At 55.1% G+C, this 14,069-nt stretch overlaps 1 protein-coding gene across 1 annotated transcript in view; it reads left to right on the forward strand.

Moving 5' to 3' along the window:
* HECTD4 (HECT domain E3 ubiquitin protein ligase 4) overlaps positions 1–13,257 on the forward strand; it is a 167,503-nt gene extending 154,246 nt beyond the window's left edge. The window contains exons 65-76 of the mRNA XM_052654305.1: positions 754–860; positions 1,536–1,659; positions 3,162–3,352; positions 4,429–4,575; positions 4,719–4,838; positions 5,547–5,702; positions 7,339–7,442; positions 7,554–7,775; positions 8,873–9,039; positions 9,276–9,471; positions 10,028–10,250; positions 10,826–13,257. Coding sequence (XP_052510265.1) covers positions 754–860; positions 1,536–1,659; positions 3,162–3,352; positions 4,429–4,575; positions 4,719–4,838; positions 5,547–5,702; positions 7,339–7,442; positions 7,554–7,775; positions 8,873–9,039; positions 9,276–9,471; positions 10,028–10,250; positions 10,826–10,962 — 1,894 coding nt within the window. The 3' untranslated portion in view covers positions 10,963–13,257. The remainder of the gene's footprint in view (positions 1–753; positions 861–1,535; positions 1,660–3,161; positions 3,353–4,428; positions 4,576–4,718; positions 4,839–5,546; positions 5,703–7,338; positions 7,443–7,553; positions 7,776–8,872; positions 9,040–9,275; positions 9,472–10,027; positions 10,251–10,825) is intronic.
* Positions 13,258–14,069: the final 812 nt, after the last annotated feature.

Genomic DNA, 14,069 nt, shown 5'->3' on the forward strand with positions numbered 1-14,069 from the left:
GGCAACTTTACAGAAAGCCTGTACCTTGTTCTTTCTGTTTATTCCTGACCTTGGAGATGATTCCGTATCAGCACAAAAAGACCCTCCCCATTTCTTTTTAAGGTAGCTGCATAATATTCCATGTGTGGATCTGTACACTTATCTGATAGAATCTTCTTTAGATATAAGTTTATGGCTCCCAAGTTAAAATTCAGATAGTAAAGCTTTACCTAGCAAGAGTCTCTAGAGGAATCCTTTAAATCATCAGAGAAAAGAGTGTCCATTAATTACTTATACACAAATGGTGCATTTGAATCAGTACTGTCCAGTAGAGCTTTCTGTGACTATGGAAATGTGCTGTTTGTCTGTGCTATTCAATTCAGCACAATAGCCCCTAGCCACATATGGCTTCTGAGCACTTCACTTGTGCAGGCACCGCCAAGGAACTGGACTTGTCATTGCAATCAATGCAAACTTCAGTAGTTACATGTGGCTAGTAACTCTGTCTTGGGCAGTGCAGCTCTGAAGTAAGCAGAAAGAATGTTTGGAAAGCGTCACCTCAAGATTGTCCACATTTTAAATTGTCCGTTTGTCCCCATAATTTGCTCAGGAAGCTTTCTTGATCAGAACAGAGCTGGTCTTGACCCCAGCCTCCCCTGAACCATCAGCCGTAGCTGGGGGAGGATGAGCCATTGCCTGGTGAGGCTCTGCGTTCCCCTTGCCAGGAGAGGGTGAGGGCGTGAGGAATCCCGACTCCAGTGCTTTGGTCTACAGCAGGACTGCCTTGAGTGAGAAGAAGCCCACCGTGAAGCCCAAGTCACCTGAAAAGAGCAAGCCAGATGAAAAGGACCCCGAAAAGTCACCCACCAAGAAACAAGAAGGTAAATAAGCACTTGGGGCCTGAGACAGGCTTGTCTCACCCTGGACAGAGGCAGCTCAGCTTGGAAACCAGTCTCCCTGCCTTTCCCTTCCTGCCTGGCTCCCTCACATTTTAGCCTTGGCAGGGCAGCCCTGCTCACGACACAGACCACATCCTTGGCTGACTCCAGTTACTTCTTCAGGCCTCCGTCTCTGCTGACCTGAACTTGTGGAGGTCAGATTAGTAGCTCCAGAAACACCACATCCCCAAGAGAACTGATGATCGTGACTGAAAGTAAAGATTGGCAATCTGCTCAGAAATATTTTCCCAGAGGGCACTTACCTGAGCATTAGAGCTTCATCTTCCTAAAGGTCCAAGCAGAGTTGGAGAAAGCTGACAATTGTTCTTATCATAAACAATTGTTATTGTCATAAAAATTGCTTAGTCAGGAATGTTTGAGATACAGGAAGATGGGACTGGAGGGGAAGCGCCCCACCCCTTGGTGACCACCTGTCAGGTTGAGGGGTTATGCGAGTTGAGCAGCGGGTGGAGACGGTCTGCTAATAGACCCTGGAGTGACAGCGGGAGGCCGAGGAGCTAGATGAATTGGGTCCTGAAATAGAGGGTGCACTGAGAGCTTCATGTGGGGCCCCCGCTTCTCGCCAAATTCCTAACTCTGTGAACACTCTTTCGTCAGTCCCAGAGGAGAAGTACCTGACCTTAGAAGGATTTCACAAGTTTGTGATCGACCGAGCCAAGCAAGACATCCGCAGCGTCTGGAGAGCGATTTTATCCTGCGGCTACGATCTTCACTTTGAGAGGTAAGAGGCCGTCAGCCCAGTCAGTTCCTTGTGAAAACTTGTCCTCAGCCACTAGACAGTTCCCAAGAGATGACTTCCTGGGAAGCCATTCCATCTGGCCTGTTTTTAATGCCTATTGAGTTATTTTCTAATTTTGCTAAAGTGGGTTTTCTCACCCGTTTGAAACAGTGCTCTAAACAACAGAAATCCAGTACCTCACAGTCTGGAGGCCGGAAGTCCAAGATCAAGGTGTCTGCAGGGTTAGTTTCTCCGGAGGGCTCTCCTTGGCTCACGGACAGCCACCTGGACACTGTGTGCTCACCTGGCCTTGCCTCTGCGCCTGCATCCCTGGTGTCTGTCCCTCTCATGAGGATCTCAGTCCTGTCGGATGAGGGCCACCCTGTGACCTCGTTTAACTTCATCTCCTCATTAAAGGCTCTGTCTCAGCACAGTCACATTTGCAGGGGTTAGGGCTCCAACATAGGAACTGGTGGGAGGGGACAGGTCAGTCCCTTACAGGGATGACTTATTCCAAAGAGTCTTTTTTTGTCTGGCATCACACTTCCTCTCCCGTCTCTCCCTCCCAGGCGGGAACACAGCAGGGTCACTAGTCACCAAGGCTCCAGGGTCAAACTAAATATGGTTTTCCCTTTCTGTAAGAGTCCCAAACAGGCAAGATGTTTGCAAACCGGAAGAAACCTCCCTGCCCTCTCCCTCTGGCTCCACCACACAGGCCTACACACCCTGACCCACAGCAAGAGGCTCTGGACCTCAGAGAAGGAATGGCTGCCAGAAGCATGCTTTTCTAAAGCCCCGTTTTCCAAACCGTTGAGAAATTGTGTACTGCTTGGCACCAGCGCTTTGTGCCTTCATTGAAGGCTCAGAGTCAATGCCCAGATGGGCCTTGGCTCACGGTGGCAGGGCCAAGTTCTCTGGTTGGTTTTAGAAACTATAATTTACATCTTATGTGGCAGTAGTGAGGCAGCCCTCACACACACACCTTTGCCTGCCTGTTCAAGGAGCTGCGTAAGTGGACCTGGGGCAGAGTCACACGGTAAACGACACCTGTGACTGGCACTGCCCTTGGGAGGTGCCGGGCACCGTGTCGTGTACGTTATGGGCGTCCTCTTAGTCCGCCTGATGGCACAAGGTCATGCTATCACCAGCTCCATTTTATAGATGGGAAAGACTGAGGCCCAGGAAGTAGGTGTGCTTTGTAGCCTAGATTTCACCCAAGGACTCCACTTATATCTTTAACCCTCGGACCGTGTAATCCATGGACATGAGGGAGGCACATGGGGATGCATATTGCCCTCCCCGCACCCCACCCCAAGCCTGCTTCTTCTGAAGAGCGCTTTCTGCTCAAGAGGAGCAGTCCCTCCGTCTACAGTCAGCACTTGGCTGAGCACCAAGAAACACCTGGAAGGCAAGGCTGTCTTATAAACAGGAGCTGGGACATGACTGTGGAGGAACCCAGCGTCCCCCTGTGGCCGCCACCCTATCTTGCCTATCCCTGCCCCCAGGTGTGCCTGCATCGACGTCCGGCACGCGCACAAGGCCTCCCGGAAGTGGACCCTGGAGATGGATGTGGCGCTCGTGCAGTACATCAACCGGCTGTGCCGCCACCTGGCCATCACGCCCGCGCGTCTGCATCCCCACGAGGTGTATCTGGACCCTGCAGATGCCGCTGACCCCAGAGTAGCCTGTCTCTTGAGTATGTGGGTCCAGGGGGATGCCAGTCAGGGACCACTGCCTGGGCTGCCCTGTGGGGGCCTCACCCATGATGGCACGGGGGTGTGCAGGACTCAAAGCCCTTTACACATCCATTAAACAAATCCTTAGAAACACTTGCTGTGAACCAAGTGGGTAAGGAAAGAGAGAGAGAAAGACAGGAGGCTGTGATTGTGGCCAAATTAAAGTTTTCGAGGACTTATCACTTGCTTCTCGCAACCACGCCAAGGAGCAGACCCAGGAGTGTGGTGGCTGGGAGGCAAGACCCCCGCCATCACACCCAGGCCCCCCCTGCCTAGAGGCCACTTTGGATGCCAGCCTGGTGTTGGGGGTAAGAGGCCATCTGGTAGCCTGTGTTGGAGGCACGATCCTTAATGACAGGAAAACAGCATTTTTTATCGAAACCAGGAATGCACAGAAAAATAATACACACACAAAAACGGACACTCTCCAGAAATCCACCCCTGGAGAGGGTGCCCTGCCACGACCCAGTAGGCCCCGGGCTGGCTTTGAGGCTTTTGGTGCCCATGTGCTGCTCCTCAGGCCCCTCAGCCCGCTCACTCCCATCAGCCGCATGTCCGAGCCCTCGCTCTCTTGCGGGCACTGCGACCGTGAACATGAGCAAGAAGCTGTCCCGACATAAGTCTCGCGGTCAGAGAGGGGACGCACGTGAGGGCGGATAAGTACAAGTCAGTGTGCCCCCATCACAGTTCGGTCTTGATGTGTGATGTCACACTGAGGGGAGCTAGGTGAAAGGTACCTAGGACTCTACATTTTTTTTTTGGCCACTTCCTTTAAGCTTATAATTATTTGAAAACTAAAAGTTAAAAACAGTATAGCATGCAGCCCTGGCACAGCCCCAGAGTTGGGCGAGGGGACCTGTGGGTTCCTTGAGAATCCAGGCTTTGCCCTTTGCTTCCGCCTGGCCTCACTCCGTCACCGGCAGCCTCCTACCCCGCCCGGTGACCAGGCCCCTCAAGGGATTCACAGATAGACGGAGAGTTGAGGCTCACCAGACCAAGCCCCCGCCTGACTACCCCTGCCCACTATGCCCCGCAGACGTGCCCATCGAGAGCCTGCGCCTGCGCTTCGCTCTCCTGCAGTCCCTCAACACCACGCTCGAGACCTTCTTCCTGCCACTGGTGGAGCTGCGCCAGACTCCCATGTACACGCACAGCATCGCCGCCCTGCTCAAGGAGGCCAAAGGTCAGTGCCCGGCCGCCAGCAACTTGTCCACCCCCGCCCCCCAAGAAGAGACTGCACAGTGCAAAGGGGACAGCTTCGGGGTGACTGGGGTGGGGGAAGCCACCCACCCCGTCCCAGCCTCTCTCCCACCTTCCTCCCTCCAGGGCTGATCTTTTATGACACAAAGGTGACCGTCATGAATCGGGTGCTGAACGCCACGGTGCAGAGGACGGCTGACCACGCGGCACCAGAGATCACTCTGGACCCACTGGAGATCGTGGGAGGTGAGATGAGCCACGCAAACCAGAAGATGCCCGCAGCGGCACCTGGCTAGTTGATTTCTCACACGTGAAAGAAGCCTCTAGAAGAGGATGTGGGAGCTGCTTCGACAGTCCCTCATGGGTGGGGGTGCTCCTGCCGCCCTGCTCTGAATCCCAGCCTGTGGCTCCCCGTCTAGTCTGTCCAGAGCTCACTGTTCTCAGGAGGTAGGAGGAGGGGTGTCAGCAGCACAGGCTGCACCTCCGTGCAGGGCACGGCGGGAGAGGTGGGCTTCACTCTGGTCGTGGACCTTCCAAATTCCAGGCTCAGGCACCAAAGCAGAGGGGAGGCTGGATGTTGGGGAGGCAGCCAGGAGTCTCCCTTACAGCACATGACCAGAGAGATGTCAGGAGGGGCATGAGCCGGGTAGTGAGAGGAGCCTGGGTGTATCCCTGGGACACGTGGCAGGATGGGAGGGGCTGACCACGTGGAGAACAGGGCCGTAGGCTCCTTGAGAAGACCGCCCCCATGACAGAGACGTGACGACTGAAGATGTTCCAGGAGTCGAGGGCAGGCAGGGGCTGCTCCAGGGGTGGGGGTATGGGAGCAGTAGGCACGGCCCAGCCAGGAGTCTTTCCTGTCCTGGGAGGTGGGAGGCGGGAGGCGGGAGGCGGGAGGTGGGAGGTGGCCAGTGGCTGCTGAGAGGTTTCAGCAACTCCTCTCTCTCGTTCCAGGGGAAATCAGAGCCTCTGAGAACTCCTACTTCTGCCAGGCAGCCAGGCAGCTGGCCTCAGTGCCCTCCTCCCAGCTCTGCGTCAAACTGGCGAGTGGCGGCGACCCTACCTATGCCTTCAACATCCGCTTCACGGGGGAGGAGGTCCATGGCACCAGTAAGTGGAGTCCCCAGCCAGTTCAGGTTGGAGGCCATGTATAGAGTGTGAAATTCCTAGGGTTACTGTTAAACAGCCAATATCTTCCCCATTAGCAGAGGGAAGCCACATACTCATTACCTTGCTCTCTACAGAAGCCAGGACTGCCCCCAAGTGACCAGTGGTCCCAGGTTCTCCAAACCCAGCCGCCCTGGACTAGGCCCTGTCCTCTGGGGAGTGGTGCCACTGCTGGTCTGGGACATCAGCCTTGAGCCATGCAGGCTCAGGGATGCGGCTTCTGATCAGTGTTAGGGTTGCATCTCTGGCAGAGTGGACCCTCAGTGGAGAGATGCCCTCAGTGTGGACTGGACTTATTTTCCAGGAAGAGCCCTTGACTGAGGGGTTGGTCGGGCTAAAAGCTTGTATGTGCCCCATAAGAGACAGGGGTCTGGGGAACCCTCGATAAAAATGGCACCTTCTGCCATTTCACACTGCAGGGATGAGGGACAGCCACTCAGAAAGTGCTCCCTCATGGTCCTCAGTTAAGCTCAGACATTCTGAAAATACCTCCCACACTGGGTGGGAGAATAACGTTCTTTCACTGGGCACCCTGGGCAGGAAAGCTGTTCAGCTGTTCAGCGGCTCCATCTCCCATGCCCGCCCTGATCATGGGAGACATTCCTGCAGCAGCCTTCCCTCCAGACGGCGCCGTGGCCTCCCCTGGGTACACCTTACTCGGAGGCTGTCTGAGGACAGCTTTTTTCACTGAGAGAACAAGCCAGTCCCAGGCTCAACAGCTTATACTCCTCCTGACACCAGCACTGCCCTGCTTTAAAGATGGGGAAACTGGGGCTTCCCCAGTCGGCAGGCTCACTGGGGTTCAAACCCAGGCCTGTCCGATTCTGTCCCAGCCTTTGGCGGCTTTGGCAGGCAGGAGTCTCCTGCTTCTCTGTGGAAGCTCTGAGGGCCAGGCCTTGGCTTCTGTCCCCCAAGCAAGTCCTCCGCACACACAGCTCTCTTCACAACGCCCAGACCTGAGGGCACTGACGGGCTGCCCAGGGGAGGATGCAGGAGCCTGGCCACAGACAGGAGTTCTATGAGACGCCCAGGGGCACGTTTGAAATGGCAGCAGGAGAGGAGCTGCTCACTGCCCATTGCCCATCACGCTGTATCTGTATGTCCGTCCGTTTATCTGTGTTCTCACTGAACACACCGAGCCCTGGGCTTGGCAGGAGGCCGTGCTGAGGAAGCCGGGGGCCCTGCTCTTGGCCCAGCGCAGGGGATGGACACAGGTCCCCCAAGCCCTCATATCAGTGTCAGCTTGTAGCCATGACAGCTGACCCATAAAGGATCTGACTTTGATCTCATGGATGCCCCAGAACTAGCTTGGGAGGTGGGTGTAGTGATGGCCCCCATCTGCTAGGTGGAGGGATGGAGACTGGCTTCAGCAGTGATGCGGTTCCCTGGGAGCCGCCAGCCAGTTAGTGGTCCCTCAGGTTTGAACCCAGGTCCCTCAAGCCCTCGGGCGGGTTCTTTCCACTCAGCGAAGCCCTGGTGCAGGGGGGCAGAGTGGGTGATGTCCCAGTGGGGTCAGGGTGTCCCAGTGGGGACAGGGCCTGCGGGCAGGGGGTCTGAGAGGTCCCCTTCTGTCCCGCAGGCGGCTCCTTCCGCCACTTCCTGTGGCAGGTGTGCAGAGAGCTGCAGAGCTCCTCGCTCTCCCTCCTCCTGCTGTGCCCCAGCTCCGCCGTCAACAAGAACAAGGTGAGACATGGGGCCTGAGCCCCGCGGGCAGCTCCCTGAGGGGCGGGGGCTCAGCTCTGCGCCTTCCACAAGCCGCTGTGGTCCATTCCTCGCCCCTGCCTCGGCTTCCAGGGCAAGTATATCCTGACCCCCAGCCCTATCACCTACGGGGAGGAGCAGCTGCTGCACTTCCTGGGCCAGTTGCTAGGGATTGCCATCCGAGCAGATGTCCCCCTCCCCCTGGACCTCCTGCCCTCCTTCTGGAAGACACTGGTGGGCGAGCCCCTGGACCCTGACCAAGACTTGCAGGAAGCAGACGTACTCACCTACAATTACGTCAAGAAATTTGAGAGTGTAAGTGAAAAGCGCATTTTTTTTTCTGGGGGGCCGTGGGGCTCTGGAACAGTGCCCCTGCCCCGTGTCTGCTGGAGGAGGCGTCAGCTGAGCCCCCCCGCACCCCTCCCCCCCCACAGATTGAGGTCCCTGGCAGGGTAGGGGGCAGGTCCTTGCTGCCAGGTTTTCTGTAATCTCCTTAGCTGCCACTTGAGGGCAGCCGGTACACAGGAGCTGCAAAGCCAAGGGCTGGGATGGCGGCTGACTTCTCAGCAGAAAGTGGCCCACAGTGCATTGCTTAAAGGGTCAAAGCAGGACACCCCCCAGGGGCTGGGGGTTATGAGTCACTGCCAGGCGCTGCTCTGAGAGGCCCTCCCAGAGCCGTGGGTGGGCACCAAGAACCTGAGGCAGGCAAGGGATGTAAGACGGTGTCCAGGCAGACAGTCCAGCCAAGGCTTCCGTCTAGAGGGCATAGGCAAGGCCCCAGAGGGTGCCGGGAGATAGAACCACCCCAGGGTTGGCGGGGAAAGCAGACGAACCTCCTTTGGGGTGCCCGCAGCCTTCACCGCCCCAGAGCCACGGGGCTGTTCTCCTCTGGGTGGCCCCGCATGCACTTCAGTATGCCGCACGGTGGAGGGTGGCCCGTGTACCTTCCACAGATGGGATTAAGTCAGGGTTCTCTGGTGACAAGTGACAGGAAACCCCAGCTCAAACCAGCTTAGGAAAACTTTTTTAAAAAATGATTTGACCTTAAAACTGAAAGTATAGGTATAGATTGGGCTTCAGACAGAGCTGAATCCAGGTGCTCCAATAACATCATCAATGACTCGTCTCAGGATGCCCCAGCAGTACAAGGCTCACCCTCCTTCAGCCGTGCCCGCACCAGTGAAAGGGAGGGTGTAATTTGGTCTTGTTAGCCAGGCCTTGGTCAGTGCCCAACCCTGAATCGAGGGCATGGCTGACGGTCCAGGCCAGTGCCACCTACCTGTTCATGGTGGCCAGGGTAGCCCCACCCCAAAATACCCAATGTTTGTCCCCAAACGGGGATGAGGTTCTATCACTGGGGATCTGGGGAGCAGGGCAGTGGTCAGCCCCGCTCTGCCATGCCCTCCTTCCAGATCAACGACGAGACGGAGTTGGAGGCCCTGTGTGCTGAGATCGCCTCCCAGCACCTGGCCACTGAGAGCCCTGAGGGGCCCAACAAGCCCTGCTGCCGGTTCACCTACTTGACCATGACCGGCGAGGAGGTGGAGCTGTGCAGCCGCGGCCGGCACATCCCCGTGGCGTGAGTGCAGGGCCTCGGACGGGGCCAGGCGGCTTTCCCGGGGGAAGACAGGAGGCAGGATGGGGCGCCGGGAAAGATGGTGGAGTATCTTCAGTGGAAGGACTGTATTCAGGAACACTGGCTCTGGGGCGGGTGACACCCAGAGCAGGAGAGGAATTCCCTGAGCTGCCTGGCCTGGGAGGTCCAGGAAATGCTGCCAGCAGCCTCCTGAGTGTCATCCCTTGCCCATGCCCCAGGTGGGAGAACAAGGACATCTATGCGGCCGCCATCCGGAGCCTGCGGCTGCGTGAGCTGCAGAACGTGGAGTGTGTGACGGCTGTGCGCGCGGGCCTCGGGGCCATCATCCCCCTGCAGCTGCTCACCACGCTCAGCCCGCTGGAGATGGAGCTGCGCACCTGCGGCCTGCCATACATCAACCTCGAGTTCCTGAAGGTTGGTGGCCGGGCCAGGTTGGTGGGTGCATGCGGCCTGTCATCTATACAGTACTGCGTGTCCTGGCGCTCTGTCCCCCTTATGTAAGAGAGGAGCCGTGCTCATCCCTATCTCACTGCTGAGTAAACGGAAGCTGAGAGAGGTCACTTGCCCAGGGTCACCCAGCCAGGAAATGGCAGGTCATCTGCCTCCAGAGCCTGTGAATTAAGCTACCAACCAGAGGCGAAGCCCCTCCACTGCTCAGCGTGGCCTGCTTTCACCCATGCCAGCTGGGAGACCTTGCCCAAGTGACCTCACCTCTAACGGGCAGCGGCAGGACCCACCCAGTGGGGTCAGTGGGGTAACGTAGGTAGAACCCCTGCTGCCGAGCCTGGCGGGTGGGCCAGAGTCACGCAGACTCTTACCACCACTGCCTTTGCAGTCCTTGTCATAGCTGTGATCTCCCTGTGTCCTGCGGTCATCACCGCGCCCTGGGGTTGGGCCCAGCCTGGGGTTGGGCGGGAGGCTGGGGTAGCAGAGGCTCGGGCCTGCTCACGCCTGGGGCCTCTCTCCACAGGCCCACACCATGTACCAGGTGGGGCTGATGGAGACCGACCAGCACATCGAGTTCTTCTGGGGGGCACTGGAGATGTTTGCCCAGGAGGAGCTGTGCAAGTTCATCAAGTTTGCCTGCAACCAGGAGCGCATCCCATTCACCTGCCCCTGCAAAGACGGGGGTCCTGACACGGCCCATGTGCCCCCGTACCCCATGAAGATTGCCCCCCCAGATGGCACAGCAGGTACTGGCCTTCCCTGTCACATTCCAAGCAAGGACACTCGGGCCCTGTTTGGAGCTGGGGCTGCTAGGCCCTGCATGAAGGGGGAAGGACAATGGACGGGTATCCCCGAACACCACACCCCAAATGTAAATGAGAGGTGCAGGGGTGGTGGGGGTGGGAGGGGGTCATGTGCTTCCCAAACCTGACTTTTCGCCAAGTGGCAGTACAGGCCCAAAGTTGACATATCCTTTGAGATTTTCAAAAGCTTAAAATCCAGAAATGTCATCTTTTGACTTTTAAATGCAGCAAAAAATTTAATTTTTGAAAACTCCAAACAAAACTCTTTGCTGGCCAGACTTGCCTGTCACAGGTCAGCCATCTGGGGCCTGTGCTGCTCTTTCTTCCCCCAGAATCTCCTCCTGCCCTACCCCAGCCTCCCAGACCCTCCCCCTCCACCCACCCCGCCACCCCCCCGCCCCCCGCCGATAACTGGGCCTTGGGGTTGTCTTAAGAGCTGCCCAGAGAGGCAAACCTGGAGGCAGAGGGGCCCGCTAGGGCCCCTGGGGTCCTCGCTCTAACGCTGGTCTCTCCTGTAGGTTCCCCAGATTCTCGCTACATCCGAGTGGAGACCTGCATGTTCATGATCAAGCTTCCCCAGTACTCCTCCCTGGAAATCATGCTGGAGAAACTACGTTGTGCCATTCACTACCGCGAAGACCCCCTGAGTGGCTGAGGAGAGGAAGCCAAAGTTAGGCTGTCACCGAGGCTTTGCTCTACCGGCTTGGGAAGCCTGCTGCTGCGGGCACACCCCTCTGGGGCCCTGCGTGAGGAGTTGGCGACATTTTGCTTTTCCAAACTTTTGTCCACACTCCAGGGCCTCCTGGAAGACTTAACCTTATGTATTTGTATGTTTCGTGATGGGTTGGTTCTTTTGCTACCTGTTTGTGGTATGTTTGTAGGATAGTTTAGTTCCCAGACAGCTCGTGTCTCATTTGATCTTCCTGGACATTTTCCTTCGTGGCCACCGGGTTCTGATGCTGCGTCACAGAACCGCCCAGCAGGAAGCTGGTAGTGAGATGCTCTCAGCCCGCAGAGCACCCTGTTCGCGTCTCCACAGACAAGTCTGTGGCCAGCCCTGCCTTCCACCTCGAGCTGGTGTTTCTGCCAGACATGGCTCCTGCAGGCCTCCTTCCAACTTGAAATGGTTGGGCCAGTGACCCAAACATAGGAGACACACATAGGGAGTTTTGTGTGTTGATCTTCCGGCTGTAGACTCTTGTCTACGGTCTGGGTTTTTCTAAGGAAAAGCCCACCGTGGTTTGCCCTTCCTTTCCCACCCAGACAACCCTCTGCTCTCCGACTCTCCTGGACCCAGTCTGACAGGCTCCCGCTGAGTGCCGCTTAGGAGCGGACAACTGAAGGGATCCCTCCTGACCTTAGTCCACAGAGTCAGGCCAGGTACATCTCAGCTCAGGAGCTGAGAGGAGCCCGGGAGCTGAAGGGACAGAGCTCAAGTGGGGGCATTTTTCCGGGACTCTGAACATGAAAGCACATGACTCTGGCCTGCCCCCCTACCCGACCCGACCCCTTCTGTCCTCAGAAATGGCCCTTCCTCACTACGGTGTTTTGTGATGTGAGGAGCAGCAGAAAGGCCACACCCCATTTTCAAAAGAGCTGTCTGAGGTGCTCTGCTCCATTTGGGGTCTACTTCAGTGATTAAGACCTTCAAGTCCAGATGGAGACACCAGGGTCCTTCCGGCCCTCTGGCCAGGCCCACCCTGCACCCTCTCCTTTCCCCACGTGAGTGTGTACCAGGGCTGAGCTGCCGCAGCCCCAGCGCATCTGTGCCCTAGTAGGTCTCTTGTCCAGTGGTACTTTGTTCGAGAGCAGCATACACCATCCTGTTGGACCCTGTCATTTTTGGACCTTGCCAGTTCATGCAAAATCACATCACTGTATTTATTGTAAAATATTGTGAATATTGGAAGTTCTGCGTGAGTGCTGTCTAGAAGGCTTTGGAGTGAGAATGCTGGTGAGAGACAGGATTTGCTCTTCCTTTCTCGGCTGTGGCCCCGGCCTGTTGGAAAGGTATGGATTTTCGAGTTAAAAGCATTAGCATCCACCGCCTCCCTGTTCTTCTTAGGAAATGCATTAAGGACCATTTTAGAAATGATTCCCTGACCTAAGGAAAGGATAAACCTGGATGAATTGTTCCAGTCGCATCAGTTACATTTGATGCAGGATCAGTCACGTCTGGAGATGCCTGCCAGCAGTTTCCCTGATTGGAAGGAACACGGTTGGCCACTGCCTCCCGGGGGCAATAGCCCCCTTGACTTGGGGGGGGTCTCACCAGGACATAGTCCTGACAACAAGGATCCTCTTATTTCATTTCTGCATAATGAAAGAGCCTTTAGATTTACTAAAAGTGGTTTTTCCTCCCTGTATTTTTAAATCTTTGTCTCTCCACCCCCCAATCCTTCCCATCCCTTGAATGGACTCTGAATTGTTAGCTACCTCCCCAAGAGGAAGCTTTTGTTGGCCCATCTCTTGACTAGATGACAGCTGTGAGTAAGGTATCTGCTGCTAACACGACTGCTTCTCCCAGAGAACACATTAAGGTCCAGACAGATCCAAACCTTGGCCCTAAAAAATGTGTGCTGTAAAGTTACTTGATGTATATTTATTATAATTATTTATGGTTGCATCTAACAAACTTTTCATTCAATTTGATGCTATTTACACCACTGCTGTGTAAAGGAAGCTCATGACAGGAAAAGTCACACCAATAAATAACCTTCATCTAATTTTTATTTACCTTAAGAGTTGTGTGGTCATCTACTCTTGCTGAGAACATTCAATAAAGCCAACATCCTTGAATGGCTCTGATGCTTGAGGGTCACCAAGAGGCTAGAAATTAAAAGTGTTTCTAATTATTATGGTCTCTTTGCACTTGGTGTGATTCTTAACTCATTATGCTTATAAACGACCTGTTGCTCCCCGACTCGACCCCTTAAATCTGTGGGCTTTTTTTTTTTTGATGTGGACCTTTTTATAAAGTCTTTATTGAATTTGTCACAATATTTTTTCTATGTTTTGGTTTTTGGCATGTGGGATCTTAGCTCTCCAACCAGGGATGGAACCTGCACTTCCTGCATTGGAAGATGAAGTCTTAACCAGTGGACCACCAGGGAAGTCTCTCTGGTTTTCATATAGGAAGTCTGATCGAAGGGATGGAAATCCAAGGTCAAAGGTAAACCTACCCCTGCAGGTCTTGCCCACTCCTTGTCCTGGAGCTGGTTATACTCTCATCTGGTGTGAGGATTTTCCTCAAGTGGATAGTTGCACTGGAAGAGTCTGGGCCCCTCTTAGACCACATGTCCTCCTTTGGGCACAGGCAGTGGGTTTAGAACTACTTTGTGCAAAAGGAAAATGCAGGAAGAGGGAAAGACTTAGCTCAGAACTACCATCCAAGATCAATGCTCTGCCTTCTTGTCCCGTGTCCATCACACACATACTCCCCGCCACACCACACACCCCCTACACACACACGCACATATACATACATGCCCTCTGGTCTGCATTCAGGAGACTACCAGACCCACTTAATTCTCATTCTCTTGACTCCACCTTCTTTGAACTCAATAAACGCTCACAGTGGTTGTGTCCTACATATTTATTATACAAAGATTAAGAACCCTATTGGACAAGGAACAAGCAACTTTCCTTTCTTCAGTTTGTTGCTTCAGGGTGCTAGAAACAGCAAAAAACAGCCACTCACAGCAGAGAGACGATCAGACACACGAAGCTAGAGAATAAGACACCTCCGTTGTCACATCTAGG

Source organism: Budorcas taxicolor, chromosome 17, assembly GCF_023091745.1.
Source record: "Budorcas taxicolor isolate Tak-1 chromosome 17, Takin1.1, whole genome shotgun sequence".
NCBI classification, from domain to species: Eukaryota; Metazoa; Chordata; class Mammalia; order Artiodactyla; family Bovidae; genus Budorcas; species Budorcas taxicolor.